Genomic DNA, 15,925 nt, shown 5'->3' on the forward strand with positions numbered 1-15,925 from the left:
AGCGTCTGTAGAACCTCATCAGAGATGCGTGTACGAGAAGCCGCTAATGGTCATTGAGCATGTGGAGGGGTGGCCTTTTTTTTTTTTTTTTTTTGTAAAGGAGCCTAGTGATTATTTGGCTGGTGGAGTAATAATGGGGGAGACGGCTGTGCCCTACATGGTTATAGTGGGGCTGTGGATCTATTTCTGCTCTCAGAGTGAAAACATTGGCTTCCCCCAATATGCTGGTGCACGCCGCCGCTCGCGCCGGGAGCTTGGCAGACTTCTGTGTGCGTGCGTGTGTGTGTGTGTGTGTGTGTGTGTGTCTCCTGGTGTGTGTTTAGGAGGTCTTCCCAGTCCAAGCCAGACCACAGGGATGGGCCGTGTCTCTGACTAACTCCCCACTCTGCCTGAGTGATCAAACTGCTAGAAGCTCCCTGCCATGCCAGTCCCCTCATCAATATAAATTACAGGGGCAGCTGTTCACTGGCAGACTCGTTTCCTCTCCTCTCGTCTCCTCTCCTCTCCTCTCGTCTCCTCTCCTCTCACAAACACTCCTATTTTGACAACCCGTTGGCCTCCTCGCTGTGTTTTCTCTCAGAGGCAGCATCCTGGCTTCTCTCTCTGTGTATCCCCTTCTTTCTTCAGTCACCATAAGGGGCGGCCCCTCGCCAGCACTCACCACAAGGCTGTAATTCTCAGCAAGATGTCAGCTGTGGTTTTCCTGTACATTTCCCTGACAGTTTTACATATGCTCTGTTTTATTGACTTTCCATGGTAGTGACTGTACAGTACATGACGTCTAATACAGCTTCTGTTGACGACAGATGAGAGAACAGATCAGCAGCTTTGTTGAATTTTTTTTTACATAGTTTTATCTGTGATGTTGGACCAGATACGTGCCGTCACCTTCTCCCTCGACGGGCCGTGAGACCACTTTCTGTTTGGACCTGTTGAGAGAGGCTGCTCGCTGGGCTGATCACGCTGCGATTAGACGTCTCACCTCTAATCTACCATCAGCAGCCTGGGGCCTCGAACAGCGGCGAGCTAGCCGGCGCACACGCACGCAGGCCGCGCAGCCAGGATGCTCTTCGGCGGCCGCGGCAGATCGCTCGATTACTTGGATCCTCTCGCTCGCTCGCGGCTGTGCGTGTACAGTATCCTGATACTTTGCTGACACGGCGAAACACCGGATCAGAGCTTGCCCGTCCACTCAAGCTGCACAGCTCCTCGTACTAAAGACTAAATTGTCCAAATAAGAGGAACGTCTGATAATAATAAAACCCAGTTGAGAACAGTGTGACATAAGACATACGCTAATCATGCAGTAATATTTTATTCCACTTCTTCATGTTTTAGAGCTGTTAAAATGATTTTCTTCATTATCTTGGCCCACGTGTAGAATATGTGTGTCTGGGGTTAGGTTGGGAATAGAGTGGCCAGAGGGAGGCAGTAGTACAAACGTAATGCAGGGAAGGAGAGGAGGAGACAGATGAGGCTTCCTCCCTTCAGCCCCACACAACCAGTGTACAGGCACTTTTTTCCCCCACTACATTTATCTCCATTGTGGTGACAGTCGCCGTACACTGATTGAGAAACATGGCCCTGCTCCGCATCGCCATATATTTGCTAGCAGCTTGTATCGAGTTTCTCTCGTCAAGGGTCTGCGCTCATTTGTTTTAAGGGAAGCGGGTGATGTGGATTCCTCTGCGCCACCTTGGAAAAGCAGTGGAATGATATCAGAGTTAACAAAATAAAAGACAGGAAGAGACAGAGCTCCGTGCCTTTTGTGAAGTTCAAATTCCTCCTCGTGAAAGCAGTCCTGCGCTCCTGTGTTTGGAGCTGCATAACAGCGTTATTAATCCCAATAACGCTCCGTGTGTTCGCGAAGCACCATGACAGCTTTTACACTTGTAAAGCATCTGCTCTAACGCTAAATGACACGCAGATCCCGCTTGGCTTTATTAGTTTGTCGAATGTTAATGCATTGGCTCTGTGAGTTGAGGTGTTTTCAGTTAATCAAACATGAGATTTATGGCCCTTAATAGTGCTGTACATTGCCAATTTAGGAGAATAATATGTCCCAGTTGCTGTCTAATTTTGCTTGGCAACAGGCGCACTCCTGTGGAATCGCCCGAGGCAGTGTGAGTTGTCTCTGCATAGCTCAGTGTTCCATGCTCAGTGGTTGTTTGAAGGTATTTCATCACATTGTTGCCTTGATTCAGCTCTGTGGGGATTTGTTAGTTGCACTCATGTGGGAAGTGCATCCAGTACATTGTTAAGCTAGGGCTGATAATGAAGATCAGCCAGCCGGAGTCCCCTGAGCCGCGCGGGGAGAGAGAGAGAGTCTGGTGAGACGCGCGGCGCAGACATAATGGAGCAGGACGAGCACACACACACACACACACACACACACACACACACACACACACGGACGCAGAGGAATCATCAGCACAAAGCATGCAGCCCCGCATGCATTAGAGTAAACCACTATACAGTAGCACGTACAGTAGAGCAGATTATGGAATACGCTGCTCTCACTGGAAACTCGCCGCTATGTTTAACTGTTGCTCCAACGATATTGCAATCATTTCATTGTTGTTGCCGTTTTGTCGGAGCCCAAATTGACCACGCAGGGCCCCACTCAGCACAAGCGCTCCTTCTGTGGAAAGTTATTTGATTCTCAGCGTGGTGCTAGAACTCGTTGTTTCCTCTCCTCCCAGAGCAACATTAAACGCTCAAATTGACACAATCTTTTTCTCCCTCTGTACTGTAGGTTATGTTTCATCTTACTCCATTTGTTTGTTCCACAAAGAGTATTTTCTTTTTGGACATTTTGGTTTAATCTATAATAGATGGCTATTTTTTCTGAAATAGGTCAGTGTAATCACAACAGTGAGAGATGGACAGTCACAGTAAAAGGGAAATCAATAGAGCTATCTATTTGTCGTAAACCAGGCCAGCGTGATTTTTCTCTATTTTTCCCATTCTCCCATACTTTTTCCTCTCCAACACAATATGGCAGGTCCTCATTTTTCAGTAGAAGCATTATGTCTGCCATTTTGTAAAATTGCAAATGGCCTTTGCACACGCGCTTTCTTTGCATAGGCTTCTGTGTTGGGGGATTCGGGGTGTTTTATAAGGAGAGCGCTGAGCGGAGCTGTAGGGGTGCATGACAGCTTTTTGTGGGGCTGGGGGTGCTCTGCTTTTGTTGGTCCTTAAGCTGGTTCCTCTCTTGGTGTCGGCTCTGTCAGAGAGTCTGAGCGGGAGCAAAGGGAGGCCTCGTCAGCTCTTCCTTACCCCGCTCCCTTTCCCTTTTGTGTCTCCTCCAAAAACTGAAAAGCCCTGTCTTGAAGTGTTGTCAGAGCAGAAAAACAAGAGTAAGTGACATGTGACAAGGACACAATGCTCGGATGGGCCAGCCAAAGTAAGTGGCCCCATCTGCTGCCAGCGATTGCTCTCCTGCCGGCTTTCTCCCGCCTCAGGTGAGAGGGGGGCCAAGGGGCGAGGGCTGTGCTGCCTGAGATGGCGGCGTCTGCCAGGGGGAGCAGTTGGCATGGGGTGGGGGGGTGCGCGGACGGCCCCCGCTCGCCGTCCGCCGGCCTTTGTAAAAGCGCAGCTTATCCATCACTCATCAGGTTTCCGACGCCTCCTCGCTTTCCCATGGCGCACGCGCCACCGGCACGGGCCAGGAGTGTCCGCGCGCGCTGAAAGGTTTGATTCATGGAGGGCGACGGAGGCGGAGGTCATGGAGCTCCTCCAGATATGATCCTGACTAATGCTGGTGGGGGGCGCGTCAAGATGAGGAGCGTAATTAAATGTCCTTGTGCCGTCGTCGGCGTCGGGACTCGCAGCCGTCTTCCGCGGTCTGAGCTTATCGCCCTGACTGGTTTGTATATTGATGGCTTTCACTTTCTCACTGAAGTGCACATCGAAACACATTATGCTAAACCAAAGCACAGCAGAAAAAAAAGTCAGAAATATTCCATTATGGATTTTTTAGAATGTGAAAATTCTGATGCAATATTATGCATGAATAGAGGCGGGCGAAATTAACATATATAATTTAATTCCTAAATAATTCAGAAGAATGTTGTTGAATAAACCATGCAATGAGTAAGTTGTCCCAGATTAGATGATTCTTTGAAATATCTTGTAGGAATAATTCTAAGATCAATAATATTTGTTACAATGTATCAAACACAGCGTCAACCGACTCAGATGTTGATTGTAGGCCAATTAGGTAGATTTGAAGTGAACGTCGTATCCGCCTGGCAAGTAATGTTATTTTGTTCAGAAACTAAAGTAAGAATAAAAAGTTGCATCGGCAGAGAAGAAAGCAGAAGTGCTCACAAAAGCTTTCGGTGATATTATACATTGACATTTGTGCTGATCGCATTGTGCGCATTTTGTTGAATCTGCTTTATTAGAGAATTGCTGTTTTTCCCCGTTGCTATTAATTTGTGTTTCTTTGGGTGTGCAGTGCAAGAACAGAGACATGTGGTTAACCCATTGTGAAGTTAGCCGTCATCATTAAGATTCTACAGATAACAGGCATGCGGATTTCTACAGCTCAGCATTATAGGATCCCAGACATCAAAGGCAGGTTTTCATTGTACTGTGTCTGCAGCACAGTGAAGGCAGAAGAAGATACGGAGTCAGGAAAATAAGCCAGGCGCCGGGAAGAGAGGAGCGCTTGTGTACGTAGCTGCTCGCGTGTCAGGTGACTGTGCTCCGCGCTGCCAGCGTCCCCGTGTAGTTAGCAGCTTGCTAAATTGGCGTCCTCGCTGATTAAGTGGTGCGTTTTTTAATGACACAACGGCCGACTGCAAGTTTTGCTCCTAAAGATCAAATTCATTCCTTACTATGATCGTTAAAGTGCGAGCGTGTGTGTGTGTGTGTGTGTGTGTGTGTGTGTGTGTGTGTGTGGGTGTGGGTGTGTGTTTCCTCTCTCAGCCCCCGCTTCCACTCGTCTTCCCTTTAACATCTACTCAATGCAAAGTCAATTATGTTTTTCCTTTTGCGCAAATCTTGTAAAACTATTTTCGCTTCTATTACAATGAGGTTCCCTAATTCAGATTCCTTTCCTTTTTTCAGCCTGGTGCCATAATGCTTTTGCCATTACATCAGTGTGAGCCGTTCTACAGCGAGAGTATTGAATGTACAAGAGAGAGAAATGTGCTGTTCCCCAGTATTGTGCTGGATTACAGAATCAAGGTCGACTCACAAGACACAGAGCAGCATTATCCTTTAATCCTGTGTTTTGGTTTCAAATAGCCTTTTTACACCTAATCTTCACAAGTAAAATGACAAACATGAATACTGAGGTAGGTATTTAAATGTGCATTACCTGCGATGCTGAGGTCAAAGGCTTACACTGACTTAAAGTGGCGCTGCGTTTGTGAAAGAGCAGATGATCATGTGCTTGCCACTTATTTAGCTGCGGTTGTGTTACAGAAGACCGTGGAGTCTTGTGATGAAATTCCCTCTGGGGCTTTCGGACGGTTGAATCTGGAAACTTTTTGTCCAAACTGTTAGTCATTTCTTGTTAGTCCTTCATCTCTCTACTTAAATCAACGTTCCCTCTGACTTCGCCTCAGTTTCACTGTGAGGGCGAGCTCCACTGAGTCAACAGATACAGTAGCAGTGTCTCCCCTTGACCGGGCCGGTCCCGGTCCCGGTCCTGGTCCGTCGGGCTCGGCTGTGGTAGAGCTGGAGGAAACTTAAAGGTGCTGTGAAAGACTAAAAGTGGGCCAGCCGCCGCTGCCTCCTGTTGACCTACCTTGTTCAGAGGGTCCAGGTACAGACTGATGACAGGACTCCTCCTCAGCGGACCACATTACTAATGTGTGAGGGTGCACGAGGAGCACACCCAGTGATGAATCACTTCCCTGCACCCATGGCATCCTCATAAGTCAAGAGTAAAAGTGTTGAGAGTGCGCTCGCTAACAGAGCTCCTTCGTCCAGTCCACCGTTGAGAAACTCCATCCAGACCTGGAGGATGGAGGGGGGGGGGGCATAGCCCGAAGATCTCCCTCAATCTTGAGGAAAACATCAGTCCCTCTGGTGGATCCCTTGTTTTCCCAAAGCTTGTAGAACTTAGGAAAAGTTCCTGTCATGCTCGAGCAGAGCTGCTTTTTTTTAATAAATGAGCGTGATCTCCGCTGCGTGGATGCGGAGCGCCTCCGCGGACCCGCTGCATTACCTGCAGTCGCGGGGAGAACATTAAATATGTGTTAGTTTAAGCTAAAACCGTTTTCTTCCGAGGGTTTTCCGCGCGGAGCAGTCACGGGAAAAGGCTCGGGCCTCATTATTCACCGCGGTGATGCAGGACAGAGAAGAGAAATGATTTAAGTGGAGAAAAAATAGCGAGTTTGGAGGTTTTCAAACAGACCTGGACGTTATTGACGTGAGTGACGTCCTCCACAGTCGAGCGTGTCTGCTTTGGTGTCTTCCTCTCGCCTTAAGCCAGGAGGTTAACTATTTTAGTTTACACACTTGCCTCCCCCCAGAGCCGGCGTCGCTCTATATCGGTGATGTTGGGGGAGTGTGCAGGTTTGACGCCAGGTAATACATCACACACTCCGGGGGGTCTCCCTGGTATGCTCCTCAATAATGAAGTTCATTCGTTAACTTCTCCCTCAAAGGCCACGTTTCCCCCGCTGCCCTTTTCGGCGGCCATTGCGGCTCCTGCCCGAGTGAAAAAACAGAAGGTATCGCCGTGCTTTTCCCCTTGACAAGCGCAGCGGTTGCCTTTGCAGCGCGTGAAGAATAAGCAGGTCCATTACCAATCCCTCATGCCTGGTTATAGCCATAATTATCACAGGGAAAATTACCTGCTCTGTTTGGTTTTCTGCAGAGGGGCTGCACCCTCCTAATCACCTCCTCCTTTCCCTCCTGTCGTCCCCGCGCCGTGGAGATGGAGCTGGTTTCGGGGGAGTCTTGCCAGTTCATTAGAATTCACAGGGTTCCACCTCCCTGCCTCGCCGGGCTAAGCTTCTCACACAGGCTGCCATGCCTGCGATAATCTCCCCTCCTCGTTCCCGCTCGCTCCTTCCCGCTCGCTTTCTCTCCCTCCATCCTCCCATCCCTTTCCCCCTTTCCCATCCCCAAAGGCGGCCTCGCACAATTGAGATGCAGCGCAAGTCATTGTTGAATCGGATTTCTATTGATCTATTGAAAAATTGTCCCGTGCGTTGTATGATGGCACTCCGGCGGCGCCCGTGATCTCTCGTTCCCACCTCCTCCTCGTGTGATAAACGCGGAAACGGGTTTATTTACATAAGGTCGCCACGGTCGGCGTGTGTCGTATTTGAAGGCCGGATCATTCAGGTGTCCAGCCTCACATTCCTGGTGTCGATCAGTCAGAGAAAGGAAGGTGTTCATTGGCTTTCATCACGCTGTCCCCAACACCAAGAGGTCGTCTAACGTGGACCGGGACCAAGCCAGACAGTAACACACTGGGCTCAGTAGTTTTGGAAACACCGGCGTCTTTTATTTTCACGTTTGCAAAAAGCAGATTTTAAATTTCTCTCTATAAATAACAGTAAAACAAAAGGCCGTAGCCTTGTCAAGCACTCGCTATACGAGCCGCGATGTTGATTGTGATTACACGACAGTTGACAGGTGTACACTTCACCTATGTAGGGATGATGCGCTTTCATATCGCTTCCCTTTGACCCCGCCGTTCTATAAATATTGTATTTGTGTGTATGTGTGCTGAGTGACAGCTGGAGAGAAGAGACAGAAAATAGTGCTGAGCTGGCCCTGAGGCTGCTGTGCATATAAAGGACGGAGGGCAGTGTATACAGGCGCTAATATAGAGCCGTTTGATCCGAGTGGAAAGATTGGAGGAACGTAACAAAGCAAGACTCCCCAACAGCTGCTGCCTCGCTAGACTAGACACATTGTTCTGCTCCATGGAAAATCCATTAGCCGTAATGAGTTAACAGCATTTTCTGTACTGTAGCTGCAATTATTCTATAAAATCCGCACACAGCAGCGGCGTGTAGCATATCTTACTCCCTCCTCCTGTTTAAGCATGTCTTTTAATGCAGCCCTGCACCGTCCTCTGGACATAACCCAATAGTGTCCTCTACTTTCACTGAAAAAGATATTCCCTTTGTTGTCTGTGTGATTTATTGAAGTCTTCCCAGAAGTGGAAGCCCCCAGGAAATTGCCTGGAATGGCCCTAAATTGGTTTATGATTGTGTGGTGTGGGCCGGTGCTGTTATGGTTCTAATATTATGCCCTCCACTCCTTGGCATCTATATTAAATTGATCTGTATTGTTTTCATGGAGTGCCTGTTGGAGCTTGTTAATTCTGCCGCTGCTCCGGGCTGGCGGTGGAGTCTCGAGCACGCGGGCGGCTCCGTGGTGGAATAAAAGCCTCGGTCCTCTTAAGGTACGGTACCTTGAAAAGGTGCCAGGATGCAAACAAAGGAATGACGCCGCCGCTCACGTGGGGGTCAAAGGTCACAGGCTGCAACGGCACGCTGCCCCCCCCCCCCCCAGTGTTGAGTTGGAGCCCAGCCCGGAGTTGTAAGAGTTAACGTGGATCAGCTGCGTGGTGAGTCTGTGCGTGGAATAGCTAGTGACAGACTGCTAATGAGGCCATTATCAGCTCGGGTCCTCTGCTCTCCTCCGGGGCCACCAGTAGATGCTCCGCACCTCAACTCAATTGAATTCTACTGCACAGGGCTTGTTTACAGCAAATACATTTGCTTGAATTAGCGAGAGGAGTGTGAGACACATGACGCGGCCAATCTTCGTGGTGGAGTCCAGTGTGTGTCTGTGGCTCAACTATGTCACTCATAAGACCTGGAATTCCTCTTCTACTCAAAAATATTAAAACCTAATATGATTTTGTTGATGTCTGCACATCACCACATAACAGCATTTGAGCATCAGTGTCTTTGTGGCCTAATCAGTGCTCTAATGAAGTATCAGCCGTGTATTGACATACTGTCAGTGCTAATGCGACGCAGTCAAGGGAGAGTGTGATCAAGAGCCAATGAAGCAGCTTCATTGGAAACATCTGTCCTCAGGGATTCTGGGCTTTTAAGCACCATTATATACAATTAAGAGTCACCGTGAAATGATAGGACCACATCCAGAATAGTTAATCTAGTTCTGTCAGCTGAACAAAATCATAAACAAATGACACCTGAAGGGATGTGGCTGTTGGAGGATTTTTTGCTGCCACAACACTAGAAATGAATAGACTTTACTTTGTGTTGCTCACAGCATTAAACTCTAAACACAGTGTTCTTCTAGATTAGTCATTGAAAGGAAAGGATAACATTTTGCGGTTAGAATATGATTTTCAAAAATGGAAGCGTCAAAAGGCAAGTCAGCAGGATGTGACACCTCAGGTGACCTTGTTTAACCTTACAGTTTAATAGAACTGAAAGGGATTTCATTTTAAAAAGACACATCCTGCAGCATTTCAGTCATGGCCATATCTTTATTTTACTATGCAAAGTGCATTTAATATGTTTGTTCACTAGTCACAAAGCAGTTGTGAGAGTCATTTTCCCAATTTCCTCTCACAGTCCTCACTTCCAGCGCATGCGGCTTCTGCAGGCAGGGGACGCGCCGCTTTCAGCTCCCGATGCTCAGGTCGCGATAAGAGCATTATCGTCCTCTCGCACGTTCTGGACCGACCCGGCGTCACGCTCACCCTCTGCCGTTCCCCTGAACTGCAGCTCGGTCACAGCTGGTTCCAGAGAAGCTGCTGCAGCAGCCGGCGCCCGCGGGACGACCACAGATAGTGGCAGTTGAGCCCGTTCCTGCGTGGGCCTCGGCCCTGACTCATCTGGTGAACTCTGAACATTTTGTGGGAGGCATTAAAATGAGCCTCTGACATCACATTGTTTTGAACAGTTCACCGGGACCTGTCTGCGCCTCCCGTAACCCGGGCACGCTCCATTTGACGCCATCAGCCTCGGAATGATATTTTGTTCATTAGACGGTGTGCAATAAGAGACCAGTGTTGACACAACCTGCGTTAATGTGTTTAGTGTCTCTAATGGATCATAGAGGTCCTAATGAAACATTGTCATGGGAAGATTTATGTTGCAAGCTGCTCAGTCCTCATTTCCATTTTATATGTATTTAGAAGAGCCGTTATTTAATGAACAGAATATGATAGAAGACATAAAATGAATATGGATATTTACAGTGTAAATTGTCTGGAGCCATAGTGTTAATGTGGGAAGGAGGGTTATTATTTTCAAAACAAAATGTGAAATACAGTAATAATTGAAATATCTAAACAAAAAATATTAACAGTGTAAAGATTTTTTTCTTAATTAAATTTTCACACTTTAAATATAACAGTGTTTGACACTGAAGCTACTCGATGTTTGTCTTGAGACGAGATGATACAAGCACCAGCTTATTCATGGAAATGCCAAATGCACCGTGGTTATGGGCCAAGGCTGGATTGCACTAAAACCAGAATATTGTATCAGAGAGAGGCAGCTGTTTAGGAGTCAGAACAGATTATCATATGAGAGAGGATGAGCGAGGAGAGGAAAGGGGGAGTCGGTGAGACCGAGCGAGAGCGGCGGTCTGGGATGGGGAGCGGGCGAGCGAGCGAGCGAGGGGCTCGTGAGGGAGAAATTGTAGCAGGGAACTCATCGCCTGGTCGCTGTGGGGTGGAGGGGATCATCCAAACTCCTCCGACGCTATCTCCCCTCCTTCACCTGTCAAAAAGAGAGTGTGAGAGCTGGCAGAGCGAGTGAGGGTGTGTGTGTGTGTGTGTGTGTGTGTGTGTGTGTGTGTGCGTGTGTGTAGGGGAGGGGCCCGTGTGGGTCCTCTGAGAGGTCAGGGGAAGAAGCTGTGGCTCCACTCATCTTCTCTCTGTGCAGGGCCCACCGCTGCTCTCAGACATCTGGCCTCACACTGATCACTCATATCTTCAGACAGGGAGGAGGAGGAGGAGCGCTTCAATCTTTGAGCAGCAGAAATAGCACAGATCGCCCTCTTTCAGTGTTCACACTCTCTTTACCGCCTTCCTTTGACGTTATTTTCCACCTCCTTGCACCAGTTTTACAAGCAAAGGAGCCCAAGTCGGTAAAAAGGGCATCAAATATAGCGTCTGCTAGATAAGGCGCCGACTGTATAAGAGATAAGGAGCACATGATAGCCAGTGTGCTGTGTCTAGCAAGCAGGTCTACAAGGCTCTGCTTGCAATCAGTGGGAAGAGGGCCAGCTTCCCTGCCTGAGCTCTCAGCGCCCCTACTGGCTGCACGCTGTGCCAATCAAAGGCGAGTGGGTGGGGAGCAGCCAGACATGAACGCTGATGTCACAGTCACATGGATTCTGGTGTGGTCATGCTCGGAGGCTGAGAGACAGAGCTGTGCTGGCCAGCTGCTGCTGAGACAGCAGTGGAGGGCTTTGCGCTGGTGATAGTTCCTCTCTTATGGACTCGAAGCTTAATGATGTATTTTGTGATTTCAGCTATGAAAGGTAAGAAGGGAAACGCATGCTGATCTGCACCCAGAGTAACAAGTAGGGAAGTGCGGCTCGGCTATTCATAGCCTGCCAACTCTTTGCATTTCATTTGCAAGGCATGAGTGTGACAGAGGGAGAGGGAGAGAGGGAGGGAGGGAAGAGGAATACAGTAACACTGTGTTTGTGTGTGCAAGAGAACTGAAATAAGCTTTGCTGCAAATCTCCTTTTGTGCATGGACAGGTTTTTATAAATTCAGAAAATGCCAGAGTGATTTTTTTTATTATTGTTAAATTATATATAGTGCATGCGCCTTTGATTTGGTAATTCTCAGTGTTTGTTTTCTCACTGCTACTGTTGTGTGGGATGTTGTGAAACCAGTGGGGTTGGTCCTTGCACGCGCGTCTCTTACAAGAACAGCTCCTGAGCTTCTGAGCAGAAGTTTTTTTGGCGTGGATGGGGGGGGGGGCGAGGGTCAAAAGGGAGACGGGGGGTGGGGGGTGCTCTTCCATTCTGCCCCTTTCTTAATCCTGTTGTTCCAGTCCAGAGGACGTGTCTGTTCCGCGGGAAGATGTGCGTGGCAGTGCTGAACGTGGGTCGCAGACAGGCGACACGGCAGCGGCGCGACTGGCAGACTGTGATTCTTTGAGTTGATACCGGTGCGTGTGTGTGTGTGTGTGTGCGTGCGTATATTTCTACGAGTGTGAGCGTGTTGTGTTCCACTGACCTATTTTTTGGATAGTCGGGTTTACATGTGTGGCCACGAGCGCGGGACTGGGTGCTCCCAGTCGCTGTGATGTTGATCTAGTCGGCTTAATCCAGGCTCCTCCACCCCCTCTGTCGCACGGGCGCGCACACACAGACTCACACGCTGCAAGTGCAGAGCCCCCTGAGCGAACGCGTCCACACGGACATGCCAATAATCGCGTTCATGACACACATGGACGCCCTCACATAGAGAAATACGAGCAGCCGCATCCAAACATATGTGCGCCACGCGCACACGCTGCAATAACCACGTCGAGGCGTGTTCAGCTGTCACTCTGTGTTAAATGGAGAACATCGCCGTCGTTAGATTTGATACTTCTCTGCTGTTTTGATCACACCTGTCCAGACAGAACATTTACATACGTGGGTTTTGTTACGTTTACTGTCAAAATATATTCAAATGCTATTCAAAATAGCTCTGGACATGTATCAGCTACAAGCTCATCTGTGTGGAGATATGCTGGAATTTATTTAATCTATTTCTATTTATTCTATTCTATTATTATTAACCCATAGGTCATATGCTGATTTCTTTATTCTTCCAGTCTTGTTAGGAACCTGAACGTCTCACTGTCTGACTGGCAGCTCTAGTTTTTTTTTTTTTTTTACTCTTCCACAGAGTGCGTAAAAATCATTTATGAAGTGATGCTAACAATCATTTGTGATTTGGGTGAGTGTGAAATTGAGAGATGCAGGGCTGTAACATATTTTCAGTGAGACATATGAAAAGTGGCCTTTGACCTAATGTCCTTTTAAAAGCAATTTAGAGTGAAGGGCTTTATGAAATCACATTTTGAACAGAATCAAAAGTCTGCCACTGTGTAGCTTGTTGTGGCTTTTTTAAAAGTGTCCTATATACAGTATTATATTTCCATAAATGTATATTTCTTACTCTGCCTTTGTGTAGAAGTTTGTGCATATTTTAACTGCGTGATTATTGAATTTAAAATATGAAACTTTGATAAATGGATCAATATGTGCCCTGCTGACATTTTGTGTGGTTTTGAATGTCTTCCTGTTTAGCAGCCAGCCTTCATCTTTCCCTTTTAGCTCAGTCTTTCCCATTATTGGGACTTTCAGGCTGGTGTCATCCCAGAATGTCAGAAATTAAATTAAAATGTGAACAAGCTGTATAATTGGAAACTAATTTAAAACGGCAGTGGTAATTTCTTCCTCAAAACGGTCAGTGAAATGGATGAACAGCACAAAGACTCGTCTCTGTGTTACTATTGTTACACAATCGCACTGGAAGAGCCTGTTTGTTTTTTTTAAGTTATCATTTCTCATATGAAAAAAAAAATCATGCTCAGGCTTTATGCCACACATCTTGTGTCTCTGTGGCTTTGTCTCTGTCTTTCACAACCCCCCCCCCGTCCTCCCTCAAATCACCCCTCCCCTTCTATTCAGCCTCACTACCACACCACTGCCTCTCAAGTACCTAATTACCTGTAATGGAAACATCCCTCTCATTACCCCATGCAAATTAGCCAGTCTACTCAGCACAATTAAGATGAAAATTCCAATTACATAATTAAAGAAAGTTGTTTGATGTGTGGATCGACAGAAAAGGTAAAAAAGTGTGTCTCTCCCACCGTACATATAATTAATCCTTCAGAAAATGGGGGCATCACTGGGGCGAGTAGTTGTTTTGAGAGAATCAAAAGCAAAGCCACTAACGGGCAGACTGCACATAAATATGTGATTCAACACAAGTGTACTAGACTGGAAGAAATGTTTTGGGGCCACAGAGAAGGTAAAGGCAAATATCTTATGAAAGGCGCTTTAAGGCTGTTGTTAACAAGGCTGTAAATATTTGCTGGAGATTCAGTACTTTGTGTCGCTTTCGATCAGTGGCCGATTGAAGCGCTCGCTGGCCGCTGCTGCAGGCTCTCGCATTAAAGCAGAGGTTAACAAGATTGGCTATTATCCAGGTGGGGACGGAGGACGCGGAGAGCCGAGGAAAAACCATGGCCACAGATTAAGGTGGAGGCAAATATAGCACCTGCAAGGATTTACAACAAGACCTAATTACAAAGAAGGGGTATTTTAAGAGCTGCTCTCGTGTACAAAAGCAAATTGTGAAATAACGTGGTGTGTGGTCTCACTGTCCTACAGCTCCAAGAACTTGCATTCATTGATTCCATTTAACCCCCCCTAAGGGACAATTTACATGTTACAGTCAAATTAAAAAGAAAAGTAAGTGAGCAGAGGAAAAGGCAAGACAAGAGTCACTGGTCCAGATGGAGGATGTGAGCTTTAGCCCCTCGCCTTTGCCTCTTAGCTGGCTGCAGGAGTGGAGTGGTGTCCCCACAGGTTATTAGAGTGTGTGAGGTGTGCCAGTCTGCGCTCTGCACACTGAGACGAACATCCTGGCTGCCTGACTGTATGTGGGGGGACTGGTTAATGAGATATTGACTGCCCATTGAGAGCATGGATTTTTGATTTGGCTCCAGAGAAGTTGGAAAAAGAGGGTGGTGCACTTTGGAGACGAGGGGAGAGGAGTAATGGGCCCTAATTTCTAAATTTGATGGTTTTGTGGTTTGAATGAACTATAACTAATATTTTATTTTTTATCGTGTTGTGATTTTTAATTGATGATTTGGTACTTTCTCTGCTTAAGTAGACCAAAAAACACTTAATATGAAAATCACAAATAAGAAAAATGACCAAAAACAAGATCCAAATTCAAACTCAAATTTCTATTCTAATGTAAGTAATCTCAGAGCTGTGAACTCCCTCAGTCATCGTGTCTTGTCAGTCACACTTTGATGCCAGTTTAGTTCAATCACAGACGAGGTTAAATGGCTCCGCTGTCCTCGGCCCAATCAAGCAGCGGGGTCCGGGCAGCAGCCGTGGCTCCAGGTAGCTGCGAGGCAACGTGAGATGATTCGTTTGTTCATTCTGAAACATTCCCACAGAGTTCATTCAGGGTTCTCGGTTTGGCTCCCCAGTCAGGTAAAACACCTACCTGGGCTTAGTCAAATGCCTCCAACTTAAGGGTAATTTCCTGCTTTACTCTCACTCAGTATTTCAGGAGTCACTTATAGATCCTTTGAAGTGTCTCCCTGTCATGCAGCATTTAGCTGCTGATAGAACACTTCCTCTGTCAGCACTCCTTAGATAATCATACACCACAGTCCGTGGAGTTAAAGAACATTTTTGCTTTACATTTATAGTGAGAGAGAGGATGGAGAGTGGATATTCATCCCGTTATTGTTCTCTTTGTGATTATTTAAAATGTCATAGTCTGAAGTTGTTGAAGGCCTAAAAGAATGCGAAATGAAATATCTACCTAGTAAGATTAAATTACATTCCCTTCAGCCTGCTTTGTTTTTCCACCAGGGGTTAAGAAGTTAAGCGTGTTTTTAAAGAGGGAAGTCCCCCCCCCCCCTTTTTTTCATTCGAAGCGTGTTTCGTACCATTGGCTTTTTTCCTCTGCGGGCCTCGGGAGGGCTGCCCATTGGCTTTTTGAAGTTGCATCAAAGAGGAAATGGGGGAGAAAAAGCATTATTGATTTTACGTTTTGTCTGACTCGAACAGCGAGGACAGAAAAACACATAAGGAGTAAGGTGTTGGCAGTGGGGCAGCTCCGTCTCCTGTGTGTAAAAGCCAGGCAGATGAGGGAGAGACTAGAAGGTGAGGAGGCACACCAGACTACACTAATGCGCCTCTCCCCCGAGTCACATGCTCAGTGCCTCCTGTGTCCATCTTTCCTCTGCT

At 47.2% G+C, this 15,925-nt stretch overlaps 1 protein-coding gene across 3 annotated transcripts in view; it reads left to right on the plus strand.

The window, feature by feature from the left end:
- roraa (RAR-related orphan receptor A, paralog a) overlaps positions 1–15,925 on the plus strand; it is a 177,971-nt gene that overhangs the window by 129,703 nt on the left and 32,343 nt on the right. The window contains exon 1 of one of the 3 annotated variants that reach the window (XM_029153664.3): positions 10,594–11,454. The exons of the other annotated variants lie outside the window; for them this stretch is intronic. Within the exon in view, the coding sequence (XP_029009497.1) occupies positions 11,424–11,454 (31 nt within the window). The 5' untranslated portion in view covers positions 10,594–11,423. Of the gene's footprint in view, positions 1–10,593; positions 11,455–15,925 lie in introns of those variants that run through there. 3 annotated transcript variants of the gene reach the window in all.

The sequence above is a fragment of the Betta splendens genome, chromosome 6 (genome assembly GCF_900634795.4).
Source record: "Betta splendens chromosome 6, fBetSpl5.4, whole genome shotgun sequence".
Classification (NCBI taxonomy): Eukaryota; Metazoa; Chordata; class Actinopteri; order Anabantiformes; family Osphronemidae; genus Betta; species Betta splendens.